Source organism: Talpa europaea (assembly GCF_964194135.1).
Source record: "Talpa europaea genome assembly, chromosome: 10".
Classification (NCBI taxonomy): domain Eukaryota; kingdom Metazoa; phylum Chordata; class Mammalia; order Eulipotyphla; family Talpidae; genus Talpa; species Talpa europaea.
The window spans coordinates 29,829,550-29,844,942 of record NC_140077.1 but is presented as its reverse complement, the minus strand read 5'-3'; the positions used below and the strand labels follow the sequence as shown (position 1 = coordinate 29,844,942).

Below are 15,393 nucleotides of genomic sequence, written 5' to 3'. Positions count from 1 at the left end.
ATTAGCTCCAAGGGTGGCAGGATCTCTCCTGCAGGGTCATCTAACCAAAAAGGAGGAAATAGGGGTTCCTAGAAAGCCTCAAGGGAGTCTTTTGAGCCAATGCCCATCCCCCAACTCCAATGTAAAAGAAAACTGACTTTTGTGAAAGTGCTCCCTGTCTCCTAAAGGATGAGAACTCTTGATATATGGGAACAGGACCTCACTGTCAATGTTTAAGGCCATTAGACAGACTGATCACCTTGTCAGAAAGTACCTGCCTGATGAAGATAATGATAATGGCCTCATTACCTGATTAGCTAAGTTTGAAAGCAGACTTTTGTGTTTGGTTGTTTTGTTAAGGGGGGGGGGGGTTGTTTTAATACCTTCATTATAAAATGTCTAAAATACCTTTCTCACTTTTTTTTTATCTCCTTGAGTCCTAACGATTTTTGTAAACCTTCCAATCACTCTTAATCTCTGGTACATATACCTCTCCTGAAAGGCCATGTCATCTTGGAAACATAAGAGAAGATCCCCAGTTGTTAATACTTTGAGGGTGAAAAAACAAGGACACATGCTTGTTGTTTTGCTGGAGGAGCCCGAGGGCCCACAGGATCCCTGTGGGTGGGGAGATGACTGAATGGAGCCGGCTTTAGGGTTAAGCACCTTGCAGAGAAGCCTGTGTCTGGTAGGTGCTCAGTAGATGAAGTTCTCCCTCTATTTCAGAGTCAGTGGAGGGGGTGGGCAGGTTGGGAGACTGTGGCCTATGATCACTTAGGAAGCACTATTTTAAGGAGATTGTGGCAAAATGGAACAATTACAGAATTAAACACTTAAACTGGTAACAGACCCCAGAGAAAAGCTGCCTCCAAGTTATTTTCTAAATTACCCACCAAGGTCTGTGTGAGTCAACAAGTAGCTATTGACTTCAGTTTCAACTACCATCAAGACTTATTGATCTGAGAGATAAATATCGACCAAATTGAGACTAAGGTCAATGCTGGCCTACTGGGAAAATAAATCTTAATATTAACCAAAATCTGCAGACGCTAGGCCTGATATTTTTGACTCTGGTCAGACAGAGACCCATCCCAAGTTAGCTCTTTTCTTTTGGGTGTGCATTGTTAGAGGTGTGAACTGGTTTCCCAATCCACTCATTTCTGGAAAATCTTATAAAAGTTTTTAAGTCTCTTCAGACCTTAATTGATCAAGGGAGTAATTTCGTATTTAAAGAATTAAAACTGGCAATACTTCTATAAAACAGAATGTGCTTTTGAAATGCATATAACTGCCTCAATTTCCTTTCTATGGAAAGAATCCCAATGTCTGCCCAGCTCCTGCAGAGGAGCTAAGCCCTTGCCCTCCCCCTGCTGAGTGTGGCTGCCAGGAGGTCCCATCTGAGCCAGGGCTGGTAAGATCAGGGAGAGGCTGCTAAGCCCAGCCGTGGGCAGACAGGACTGATGACCCCTACAGGGTAAAATAGTACTGGGCAAGGAGGGAGGGGCAGGCAGCTCAAACAATCACACAAACAAAACAGCACACAAAACTTGCGATGAGGGCAGACTTATTGTTGTAAACGCTGTTGAATCCTATCTTTAAGGGACCCAAAATTGCTTAAGGCAGCATTTTGTACCCAATAGGTGATAGGTGTACAAGCAATTTCTTTAATGGGGAAGTGAGAGGTGGGGCCCACCAGGCCAAGCACTAGCGAAAGCAAGGGGCATGCACCAGCAGCAGCACTGGCTCCAGGGGAGAAGGAAACTACCCACTTTGGATTATTGAAACTCACTTTTCTTAAATGGAGTGCTTGTATGTCCTCACATGCAAATCTGGGGTGGGGGAACTTACTGTGAGAATTTGGACAGCATGGAAAAAATCACCTATATATAGCACACACACACACATACACATATATATATGTATATATGTGCGTATGCACGTATATATATGGTTGGTACTTTCTGTGTCTTTGCCTAGCCCAAAGTTAGGGAGATAAGCTCTCTTTAGAAGCTTTATTTGTACTTTTTATACTTCAGTCTATGACCCTTCTCTAATTTTCGTGTGTGATGTGAACAGGGGTTATAGATTGTTGGGTTTCATACGAATGTTCACCAGACCCATCGCCTCATATTGAACTACACATACATTGACTGGACTGCATTGTTACTTTTGTTAAAAATCAAATGAAAACACCTATGTAAATTTGTTTAGAGCTCTTTATTCTGCTCCTTAGGTCTCTTTATCTGTTCTCATGCTAATACCATACTTGATTAATTACTGTGGCTCTAAGGTAAATCTTGAAAATTGGTATATAAATTTCCCACTTTGTACTTCTTCAGAATTATCTTGGTCCTTTGCAGTACGCACACATTTTAGAATATGTTTGTCAGAATCTCTCTCTTGCTCAAATACCCAACTGCTGAACAATATTAGCAACAAAATAAATAATGACATGGTCCAAAACAAAACATAAAAAATTCAATATCCATGCACCTGTACTGATATAAAGAAATTGGTGAACAAATAAATCAGGGGTTCAGCTCTTCCTTACAGAAAAATATCAAATAGTTATGTGGAAGGATTAAGGAAAATAGAAAATCACCATTAATATACCATAGTAACAACTGCTGCAAGCAGAATTCACTGATGAGTGCTAAATTTGTGGGTAAAAGTTGAAGCACATTTGCATAGAGTTGATGTATCTCCCCTAAAATATGTATTAATTACTGGAGTGGTTTCAACAAATAGCTCCAAATTCTTTGATACACCTCCTTTCAGGAGGTAGAGTTTAACTCTCTTTCCCTTGAGTAGAAATGGATTTAGTGACTGGCTTCTAACAAGCAGAGTGTGGGAAGGAAAAAGAGTGACTAATACTGAAGAAGCTTGCATACACCACCTAAACATGTGACTGAGGTTAACAGGACATGCTGACATCATGCTCTTGATATAATGCATCTTGATATGATACATGCTCTTGATACGATGCACCTCTGTGCTGACATTCCCCCAAACCCATATCCTTGTTTTCAATAATCAGAAAAACCCAAATCAAGAATATTCTATAACTTAACTGGTGGCTACTCTTCAAAAGTGTCAAGGCCATGCAGGAGAAAGATCCCTCAGGAGTTCCCATTAGAGTGGTTATCAGGTAACTTTATACAAGCAGGTCCACTTTCTAATTTATAAATTCCTGAGGGTGACTTTAATCTTAGCATTTATAAATGAAAAAAATTCCACTTGGATTAAAAAAAAAAAAAACTACTCTGGGAGCTAAGTATGGAGATGAGCTGGCTCAAAAGCTGACCGAAGAAAAGAGAATACCTTTGCTCAGGAACAAAAGCACCAGGAACTTTTCAGGATGTTTTGCAACAATAAAGATGCTACTTGGACCCTGAAGCATGTTTATGGCTGGAGGGGATGACAACAACACAGAGTATGTTACTTACCAGAGTGACTTTCCTTTGAGGTTTCAGCAGCTTGGGTTTGTGGAACGAGGTGGCAATGGGAGCTGTGGAAGCATGTCAAGGGGTCAGCTTACAATTCCATCCCAGACTCTCATGCCCACAAATCACAAGCATCAAAACAGACTTGAGGAGATTCATGGACCTGACCCGCCCACAAGGAAGAACGCCAGTTTCTGATCTAGGTACCAGGCTGTGCCCCTTGGTGGGGGCAGCCCTCACCTGTTCTTTGGAAATGTCATTGTTTCCCCTCAACAAGGTCAACAAAACAGCTCTGCAGTAAACACTGCCAGCTACAACGAGTCAGGCAGGCGGGTGAGAACCAGGGGTGCTTGGTAGAGGCTGAGATTGGGGCCTTGCCTGCAGTTTCTTCCCATCTGCACACCAACACTGATGAGAATGACTTTTGATCCTCACAACAGCCCTATGAGGTTGTCAGGGAGGATTTTATTATCCCTGATAAACAGAAACCCAGGTTCTTCCCAACCATCGTGTAACTGGTATCTAGGTGACATGGGACTTGAACTTGACCTTAGAAGCCCAGCAGCCCTCACTTCAAAGGCAGGCTCTATCATTTATCTCTGAGTCTCCTTTTCATCTTCAGGCAGGCAGGGTACTAGCTACTATAACTGGATGAGACAATGTAGCAGTGAAACACCTGGCCCAGAGCAGGGGCTCTCTGCTGCCTCCCACAACTTTGCTTCCCTTGCTTCCCAGAACTCAGGCCTTCCACCCCTCTGCCCACCCAATGTGCATTCAGCCTCAGCACCACTGGCTTTCACCACAGCCTCGAAGGATCCCTAAGGCTACCTCCTGTGAAGCCCCAGTTGAGAGACAAAGTGCATCTTTATGTTGTGAATAAGTTGTTCACCTGGGTAATCCTCATACTACCAACCATATCTCAAATTCTTTGAGATATGAATTCTCCTAAATTATCTATAGTTATATTAGAAACCAGTCAGTCTTAGTTCTTCTAAGACATGTGTGATTATTTCTACTCAAAATGCCCATCTTCCTCATTATGTTGCTCTCAGTCATAACCAGAACTGAGGAATAGCCCTCTCTTTATCCCCTGGACCCATCCAAAATACATTATATACTTGCTTAGCATCTTCAGAAAACTCAGAGAACCTTCCTTCCCTTGAGTGAACCAAGAAGATGCTGATACCCCCTGGCCCCACCTATTACTCACAGAGTGTTTTAGTGGTTCGAAGTGACATACACTGTGGAACCAGCCTGTGGATGCTGCCCCCACCCCTGTTAAAGCATGTGCGCAGTGGCACCATCCTCAGCCCCACCCCAAGACAGAGCTCAGTCATGACCAGAATCTGGGCAGGGTGGGGAGGGGAGAGTGGTCTCCAGATGGTATAAACACTGGATGCCATGTCCTCCACCTGCTATTCCTCCTGTCCTGAACCCACATCAAATCTCAGAACTACTTCTAGATCATTCATGGTGATTTCCACATGAGCTAGCTTCCTACCTTTGGCAGGAACTGCGGGAGGAATGTCAGTCTTCTCCTTCCGTCTCTTACCCTTCTTGGGCTGCAGTGGGGCCAAGCTGGTCACACTGGTGACAGTCTCCCCTGAGCTGTAGAAGAAAAATGTTCTGGTAAAGCAAAAGGCAGGTTTGTTCCAGGGAAGAGAAAGGAAGTAGGAGTTTCTGGGTGCTGCCTATGTACCTGTGTAAGGCAGGGTCATCTTACAACTGGACAGAGATCACTCTATGTTTATCTCCAGGGATGTCTGGAGTCTGGTACTGATCCTCATTTAAGGTAAGAATGGTGAAGTGAGCTAGTCAGTCATTTACAATGTGCTGTTTAAATGTCAAAAAAAAAAAAATCCCTGGAGATGCAGGGCCAGCATGTCTGCATTGTTTAGGGATGCACAGATTAGTGGATTACACCTGGCTCATCATTTACACAGTCTGGTTTGGATACATCAATAGTAATTATTAAGATATCACTAGATACTTCTACTTGAAATCCCCTAAAGTCAAGATTTCTTGTATGTATCCTTGGGGCTCACAATCTGAAAATAAAGCATGTCCTGTGCAAGTAAGAAAAGACCTTCAGGAGCTGAGCCCAAAAGTCTCTGGGGTCTGCCATGATGGCGCATATCTTCTCTCCTGCTGCACCTATTCCTTTATTTAGTGAAAACTCTGTGAGTTCACCCTGAGGAGTACTGTGAGTGTTTTCAATTATCTGACCTCATGTAATCACTGTGGTGCCAGATTCTTCCTATATGTTATCCATGATAACCCACAGTGGGGGACTCATTAGCCTTATGATACAGGTAAGAAAACCAAGACTTCAAGAAGCTAAATGACCTGCTCTAAGTGACACCGTGAGTAAGCAGCCCAACATGAAAGCCGAACCTGACCTTGATGCCACATGGGATGGAGTCCACATACTCTCTTGAACAACCATCGGTCTTATTTCAAGTGCATACTATTGATTCAGGCAGCCCAGAGGGGAGCCCCATTTAGAATCTCTTATCCTCAGGCACATGTTCTAGCCAGGTAAGTACAGTTACTGAGAGAAGTTATCTCTCTAATTCATAATGGATTTCTAGCAATCCATATGAATGTGACTATCAAATAATCAAATATGTATAATCAAAATGAAGGTAGTAAACAGTTTTCACACAAGAGAAAGGGCTCTTACCTATGAAAACATGCTAAAACTCCCTTGTGAAAGGAATCCAATCTTTTCTCCACAAATCAGAATGACAATTACATCTGAGGCAAAGTACTCTTTTGGCAAGAGCGTGGGGGATTTGGGCACTCAGAAGTATTGCTGGTAGGAAGGCAACCCCTTCTCTCTGGAGACAGCCTGGCAATCAGAATAACTCAGATGGTCAGAATCACAGAGGCTTATCCTTTTTGACCTGGCAATTTCACATCTGGGCATTTATTCTGTGGATCTACTTGCCTATGTATGAAATATATGTATAAGCTTCATCATTACAGTGTTGGCAATAGTAACATACTGGAAGCCACCCAACTATTCATCAGCAGGGGACTGGTTAAGGAAATTATGGTGAATTCACAAATAGACACCTGGGGTCCTGTAACTGTAAAGAGGAATGATGCTATTTATACATTGATAAAGAAAAATACATTGCTAAGTGAAAAAACTAAGTGTTGGACAATGTAAAAAAAGTGCCACTTTTTATATAAAAATTGGGGAAAATAAGAATATATGCTAGTATTTACATGCACATGCATAAAAAACCTGAAAATATTCACAAAAATTATAAAATAGTGGTTTCTCAGAATGAGGGTGCCAAGGAACTAAACAGATGGGATAATGAACAGAGAGAATTCTCACTGTATATACATATTATACTACATATACATACATATGCCATTATACAGTATACATACACCCGAGTACACATATTTACTATATATGCACATATATATGCCCATATGTACTATATATATATACACACACACTTATATGTAGTATATATACAAGCACATGGATGTACACATAGACACAGGCTGTGTATACATACATGTGCACATATATATATACACATGTATATATACTCATATTTTTAATTGACTTTTAAATTTTTATCATTAAACCATGTGATTGTATAATCTTTGAAAAGTAATAAATTAGGGGCCTCCCCATTGGCGCAGCGGTTGAGCGCTGGGTTGCGAAGCTGCCCGCAGCCTCTGCAGCGCCGGTTTGATCCCCAGCCGCTGGGCAAGGGTCCCACATGGCGCACAGACCTCTCCTGCCGCCCGCTGCTCCCCTCAGCAGTGTACTTCGTCTCTCTGCCTGTTCTGCTCTCCGCTCTGGCTCTGGTGAATTCTCTCACCCTCCCATGCTTCTGACTGTACCCAGTGCTTGTATAAATAAATAAATAAATCTTTTAAAAAAAAAAGAAAGAAAGAAAAGTAGTAAAATAAACACAAATAAATATTTACAAATATTTAATAAAATAAAATAGGCCATTCTAATAGTCTTAGAGTTTTAAAAACAAATAAACGAAGATCAAATCACATAATGTGGGAAAAACTCTAAGATCACAGTTCCCACTGAGATTCCCCAATGATGGCTTATTTTCATTGGGAACAAAAATTCTAACTGGCCATAGTGTTAGAGTAAAGGGTCAACGGTGTAAATTCACAAAGAGTCAAAAGGAATGTGAGTTTACAAAACTCTGACCACTAAGAAAAAATTAAGGGATATGAAATTCAGAATTGCTTAAATTTACAACCATATGGACAGCTTCATTTTGTATCTTTTTAAGACCTTGAAATGTTTATTTTCTTTTCATTATAAATTAATGCATGTTCATGTTTTCAATAGTAATTGCAGACATGAAAACAAAAGAAAATAAATCTATCATAACCAAAACACAACCTTCTTAAATATTTCCAGCTTTTCCCCTCTTCCTTGTTTTATTTTTAATACTTGACTTTTTAGAGAAGTTTTAGGTTCATAGCTAAATTGAACAAAGGTACAGAGGTTTCCCATACACCCCCCACCCTCTTACATGCAGTCTCCGCATTATCAATACACCTCACCAGAGCAGTACATTTGCTATAAGTGATGAAACTTACACTGACACATCATTATCACCCTAAATCCATGGTTTACATTAGGGTTCACTATATTCTCTGTGTTTGGACAAATATATAATGAATCTACCAATGTTATCATGCAAAATAGTTTAACTGCCTTAAAAATCTTCTGTCCTTTTTACCTATTGATTCCTCCCACTCCCTAACCCCTGCCAACCATTGATCTTTGTACTGTCTCCATGGTTTTGCCCTTTCCAGAATGTCATATAATTGGAATCACACAGTGTGCAGCCTTCTCAGACTAGCTTCTTTCACTTTGTACTGTGCACTGGAATTTCCTCCATGTCTTTCATGGCTTGACAGCTCATTGCTTTTAACTCTGAATAATAGTCCATTCTCGGGGCAGACTATGCATCAGAGCTTACTTACTCATTCACCTATTGAAAAATGTTGGCTGATTACAAGTTTTGGTGATAAAACTGCTGTAATAAATAAAGCTGCTATAAAAACCCATGTGAGGGTTGGTGGGTTGTGTGTGTTTGTGTGTGTGTGTGTGTGTGTGTGTGAGAGAGAGAGAGAGAGAGCATAAAATCTGATTCTTCTTGGTTCTTATGTTAGTTTTTTATCATACCGTTTTTCAACTTTGCACCCTTCTTTTTACCTCATTTGCATTTTCCAGAGTTACATTCTCATCCCATTCCAGTGAAAAGACATGACAGAGTTCACATAGCCATTCCCTGACATCTGAATTGAACCTGTTTCCCAGTTTGATATATAATTAATATATATATATATATATATTTGTGCCTCATGGTTTTTCATTCTTATACTTTGTTTTTTGGTTGGATTCTTAGCACCGGAAATACTGGTTCACAGAGGAAGATCATTTGAAAGCTATTTAACACCTTCTGAATTTCATTGCCTTCCCTGGCCACAACCTTGCAGAATAAAATAATATTTCTCCTTCCTCTTCTATTTTCTTGGATTTAATTCTTTAGATCTTTAATACAAGGATAAAATACAAATAAATAAGCATAGGGAATCAAATATAAACTAATACAAATGAAAGTTTTGGGACATCACTTGTATGAATTTATGCCATTATGCCCAGGGGTTTCAGTAAGGTGAAAAAGTTCTGCTTTCTTGTCACCATTTCCCCCTCAAAACAGTAAAACTGCACTAAACTAAGTTTAGCTCTAATTCATACTGCAACATGAGAATGCATGCATGTTGGTTTGTGACAATGGTATACAATGGGTGATTTTTTTTTTTCTCCTAGGATCTTATATCTCCTATTGAATCAGCAGGACTGGTAAGAATTTTTGATGACAAAAGTCCACTTTATGATTTAGTAACAAATTATTCCACTTTTTGGTTTGGACAGGACTATGTTTTGTCTCTCACACAAGGGAGTACACTAGGGAGTACACTCTTCTGGAGCCAGTCAAACCAAGAAAGACAGAAAACTGGCCGGAATCTCATCTAAATTAGAGCTGTGTGATTGGAGCAAAGTGCTATTTGTGGGGAACAGAGTTGTCTTTCTGGTTCCTACAAGGGTGTGGTGTTTGCTGCAACATGTACAAGGTTCAACTTGGCTGCATCTCATTGAAGTCTCTTTCCCACAAAGCCTGGATTTAGTGAATGGGCACAGGAAAGGGGCAGAAAACCTCCATGAGAGCTGGTTCCATGAGACTAGTGAGATGATCCTGCACAAGAAACTCACTTCCCTGACTCTCACTCACACCCTGAAAAGGGGAAGATGTGCCCTTGCTACCTCTTTCACAGGATTATTGTGAGATCAGATGAGACAGCTTTGGCTAAATTAGATGGGACATGACATCACTAAGTAACATTGACCCTAATCTCCATGTGGGGTGCACTGCAGGGCATTTCATGGTGCTACCTATTGAGAATGGGGTTGCCATTTGAGTATTTTATGGTTCCATGTCTTGGCCCTGAGGGGAGGGCTACAAGTTTCAATTAAAATCTTGATCAGAAGATCTTTCTGCCCAAGACAACCCATCATGCCCTCTATTAACACAGACACAGCAGTGCTATACCAGTAGCAGCACAGCACAGACCAGGCAGGTAAGAGGAAAGAGAAGTTGCACCTTGAGCAACATGTGGCTGTCCCAAGACACCAGGTAAGGCAGGCAATCTAGATTTTGTCAGCCATTGAACAAATAGTGAGCAACCATATATTGCAGAAACTAAAGTTAGTAGTAGCTATGTTTGTCTCTATCATGTGCAAGGCTTGTATTTTATATATGTACATAAGATATACATTTTATATCAAGTACAAAATATATTTGATATCCATAATCTAGCCGCCACCCCCCCCCAACTCCCAAAGGGAAAATAAAGCTGCAGAGAGGCCAGGCAGGAGACATGGGAGCTGATCCAGGTCAGCTTCCCTTCTTGGCCCAGAAGCAAGGATTCTGGGTCCAGCCCAGATAACAGAACAAGAAAACTAGGGCAGGAAAAGGGCCGATCAAGCCAGATCCACAATAGCTGCACTAGGCTTGAATCAGGTCCCCAAAGAGAAGGTGCTGGAAGGCGATATCAGCATTCTACTGCATTTTGTGTTTGTATTAAATTCAGGGTGAGAGCTTCTGGGAGCTCCCAGTTGCAGCTGCTCAAACCCAGCAAGAAGGAGGAAAAGTAATGAACTGAGTGCTGGGGTTGGGGGCAAGAGCGAGGCTGGTGCCCAAACCGTGAGCAGAGAAGAGCATATTCCTGTTCCTGGAAATTGTCTGGAATAAGTAATGTCAGCTGCCAAAATGGAGGAAATTCAACCTCTTCACTCTAGAGCTTAAAGTCGTGGGAGTAGAAAAAAACTAACATAAACTGAGCTGATCCCACAAAAGAACCTAATTACAAGGAGTATCATAGATCCAGCCCCATCTTGCTTGCATAACTGAGTGAGTTCAGAGCCCCTGCTATTAAATCATAGCACCAAATGCTGTGCAACAGTCCCCATCCCTCCATCAAATGGCCCCCTATTATCCACCTCTCTCTGGGGGATACCTGAGATGGAGCTAACCATCTGAGCAGATAGGCTTGCATACACCCAACCTGCATCCCCCAGATACTGTTTCCTTTGATCCCGATCAATCTTTGTGGTGATCTCAGCACATGAACTATGAACCCAAATGCTTCCTTGAGGTCCTACTCCTCCTCCCTGGACACAAGCTACCTTTCACATGATACAAAGGGATTTGTTGTGGTTTTGAACTGGGACCCTAGGGATGTCAAGTATTTGTTAAGCAGAAGAAACCAACCCAGAAAGCCCTTGATGAGTGGAGCTTTGGAAGGTGTGTTGGCTGCCAACACTCTCCCAGGCCTGTTTCCTGGAGCCCTTTCCTCCCCGGTCCTGCTTATCCCATGTTATCTTTGAAAGCCAGTGCTTCAGTTGACCCGTTTAACCTCCAGAAACATCCACATGCTTCCCTCTGACCCCCATATCACAGTTCTGACAATGAGATGCACAGAGGGAGTCATCAAGTCCTTTCCAAGCAGTTCTAGGATCCCTTTTCCAAGATTTCATGCAGGACATTTATCACTCCATAACCTAAACCCAATAATATCAAGTGTGGAATCTTGAAGACAGAACACTGGACTCAACAGCTTTGGAGGCAACAACCGTCGTTGACAATTACAGACCTGCTGCCATCGGTAAAGGCTAAGGACTCAAGAAAATGGGGCAAATTGCCTAACATTTCATTCTAGGCTTTTGAATGTGCTCCATGGGCCTCGCCTGCCATTGGAATACATGAGGTCAGTGACTACCACGGGCAGGAGCTGCTTAAAAGTTGCAGAGATTCACTTTCAAGGTGGATGAATGATACCACCACTCACAATGACTCCCTTGAAATGATCATATCATAGATGAGGGATACATGTCAAGCATATGGAACCATGTCTGATACGTAGGGGGCACCAAGCAGAGTCACCTAGTATAATCTCACCAGTATTATCACCATAATTGTTATTACGGAATCTGCTCTCAGCGTCCTTGACTAGGGAGCCAGGCAGAGGTCTCTGCAACCTAAGCCAGACCCAGTGCACCTAGAGAGAACTGGCAGAACCTGGAGGTCATGTTTTATTCTCTGCTGCTTCCATCCCAAATAGATGGCTACTTGATGCATGCATATTCTAAATGGCATAAGAAAAAAAAAATATGTTCCTTTAGGAGGTATCTCCCTGTCCACAGGCGCCCAAGGCCTTTTATCATAAATGGTTTGCACCCCCCAAGAGGTTCTGCTGATGCTTGACTGTCAATGCTCTTCCCTTAAAGTCCCTGCTGGCTTCGTGAAGTCTGCAGGGAGGTTTTCCCAGGCTGGAGGTTTTGTTTTTGAGTTTAAAATCTCTGAAAACTGATAAGATCAGGAGGTGCTTCATTAATAAGTGGGGATCCTATGCAGTGTCCTGGCCTTGGGTCATAACAGCAGTGGCCTGCCCAGCCTCCACCACCCCACCAGTATTGAGGGCACGTGTTTGGGTGGCATTAACCCCACCCCCGCACAACAAATCTTATCCTCAGGCTGTTCCACTAACACTGAGGTGCAGTTGTAGTTGCTGGCTAAAAAGAGAGATGAGAGGGGGTCCCCTTACAATGGGTGGACCCCGAGGTGATTATGTTAAGTGAAATAAGTCAGAAAGTGAAAGACAGATATCGTATGGCTTCACTCATCTGTGGAATATAAATAACGAAACATACACAGGCAAAATAGAACAGGAATAAATCTCAAACATAGTGAACAAATTCAATAGTTACCAGAGAAATAGTGGGAAGGGAAGAGGGGGTGAGCGGAAAAGGCAGCGGAGATATAGGCACAGGTGGTTTGGTGGAAGCTGAATGAAACATGTGCACATATGGAAGAATGAAAATGTAATCCCAAAATTAAAATAAAAATTTAAAAAAGAGGAGAGATGAATGCTTCATGAGACCAGGCATAAACACACCCATAAGCCACCTCTCCCTTCTGAGAAGAGCTGCCCAGTCAGAGGATGTGTCAGGGAGGCAGCACTGTCCAGGGAAGGGCTAGGAGTAGACCTGAGTCCCCTGGAGTCACCCTGAGGCTTACCCACTGCAGCATCCCTGGTGAGAAGAGCCAGCCTGTTCCTTTTGCGCTAAGACCATCTGACCTGGCTTTATGTCACCAGCAATCAAACAGCAGCGAGAGCTAGATATTTATCTAATAACGGCAGTTTTATTCCTGTTCTTTGACTGGGGAGACTAATTTGTACCTTGCAGGGTTTTTATCAGGATTAGAAATAAACCCCCTGATGCTTTTGCCAGGGCAGTGCATGAGCACACCAAAAAATGAAGAGGATGATGGGCCTCCCTGGTGGCGCAGCGGTTGAGCGCTGGGTTGCGAAGCTGCCCGCAGCCTCTGCAGCACCGGTTCGATCCCCGGCTGCTCCCCGGCCACTGGAGGAGGATCCCACATGGCGCGCAGACCTCTCCTGCCGCCCGCTGCTCCCCTCAGCAGTGTGCTTCGGTCCTTCTGCCTGCTCTGCTTCCTGCTCTGGCTCTGGTGAATTCTCTCACCCTCCCGCGCTTCTGACTGTACCCAGTGCTTGTATAAATAAATAAATACATCTTTAAAAAAAAAAATGAAGAGGATGGCATGTGTCCCATATGTGGCACTGTGACCAGAACATGGCCTATAATAAAAATGTGACTTTGCTGTTGTTCATAGGACGATGGCCATCCCTTGGTGTCTGGCCCTGTCACCCTCTGTGTCTGGCCTCGCCTTTGTGCTGTACAATGCTGAACTCTAGGGTCCCCCCACCACTCCCATGGCCCAAGTTCCTTCGTCCCCAGTCCTTCCACCCACTTTGCTTCTCTGACCCCACGTCTGACGCTGCTGTCCCCTCTACCTCGTCTTGTGAGCACTCTCACTATCTTTCAAGACTTGGCCCAAATTTTACCTCCAGGGTAGAGCATTTTGCCAAGGGGAAGTTGTAGTCTCCCAACTTTGAAGGTCAGGGCAAAGCCCGCCAGGAGATGGCAACTTCCGACTTAAGGGGTGAGCTGAGTTTGTTTTCCTTCCATCTGAACTTTCCTTAGCAAGCATGGATTTCCCTGGCTTTCAGGTTATGCTCCGGTCACTTGGCAAGGCCTAGTCTCAGTGATTGCAGCCTCGGCGCCAGCATGAAAATCCCTCCCATGCCTGAGGGTTTCCGGTTCTGGCCGCTGGTCCTATTCCTATGTTCTCTGCCATTCTCCCTTAGGAGGAAGTGGTCAGAGGACAGAGAAGGACATATGTCCCTATCACAGCTTGAGACGCCAGGGCCAGCTGCCCACTGCCTCAGCACAGCTGAGGGGGCTGGGCCTGGGAACTGCTGGCATAACAGGAACAGAACTACCTGGACTGCAGGGGCACAGAACAACTCAGGCCAAAGCCAGAGTTCAGGGGCAAGGATGGAGCAGTCCACTAGCCAAGCACCCCATGGGAAGGAATCCAGCCGCACTAAGTAAACTGGCCCTCCAGAACTTCTGCATCAACCAAGCTGGGAGGGGAGAGTGTCAGAGCAGCCCAAGGCCAGGACCCCACAGAGCCCCACTGTTCTGACCAGAAGTTCAGCCAGAAGTACAAATGCTTCTCAGTTTAGCATGTGCCTTTGGTCTATTTCCAGAGTGCTAAAATCATTCTTGTCAGTTGTATTACGTTTCATAGTTGCCATCTCGGGAGAGGAATTGCTGATCTCACTCAGCCATAGTCAGACATCTCAGATATCTCTGCTGGGGACATGTGAGTTTGCACCCACTGCCCAGCAAGTTCCACCAATGCAAGGACTTCTCTTTTCTTCACTGCTTATTCCCAAGCTCCTAGAACAGTACCTGGTAGACAAGAGACCCTCAGTAAGATACTTTTGCACCCTGATATCAGTAACAGGACTTCTAAGGGTCCCAAGTTCAACAGTAGTCAAGTACAGGGAGTGCTGGGACAGCGAACAGGATCCCCCAGAGAAGTCCAAATCCATTTTTCAAGTGAAATTTATACCATTTGTTGATTCACATATAATCATAGGAAATAAAACTTTCTTTGTCCTTTCTGTACACATTTACCCTCTTCTCTAGTGGTTTATCAGAAAAATTAATGCTTCCTATAACCAGCTTTTTGCTTCATTGATTTTCTTTATTTTTCTGCTACTTTCAATTTCACTAATTTCCTGGTTTGATCTTTATTGTTATTATTTATTATTTATTGGTCTTTTCTTCTCTTTGCTATGGGTTTATTTTACTCTTCTTTTCCAAATTTCTTGATGTAAGACTTGACAGTGCTGATTTAAGGTCTTTCCTTACTTCTAAAGTAAGCACTTAAGGGCCTCCCCGGTGGCGCAGCGGTTGAGCGCTGGGTTGCGAAGCTACCCTCAGCCTCTGGGGCGCCGGTTCGATCCC

General features: G+C 43.2%; 1 protein-coding gene across 1 annotated transcript in view; it reads right to left on the bottom strand.

Annotated features, from left to right (window-relative positions):
* Positions 1-15,393, bottom strand: part of VSTM4 (V-set and transmembrane domain containing 4) — a gene marked incomplete at both ends in the record, with an annotated part of 76,695 nt that overhangs the window by 15,653 nt on the left and 45,649 nt on the right. Inside the window, 2 exons of the mRNA XM_084245658.1 lie at positions 3,426-3,487; positions 4,924-5,030. Coding sequence (XP_084101784.1) covers positions 3,426-3,487; positions 4,924-5,030 — 169 coding nt within the window. The remainder of the gene's footprint in view (positions 1-3,425; positions 3,488-4,923; positions 5,031-15,393) is intronic.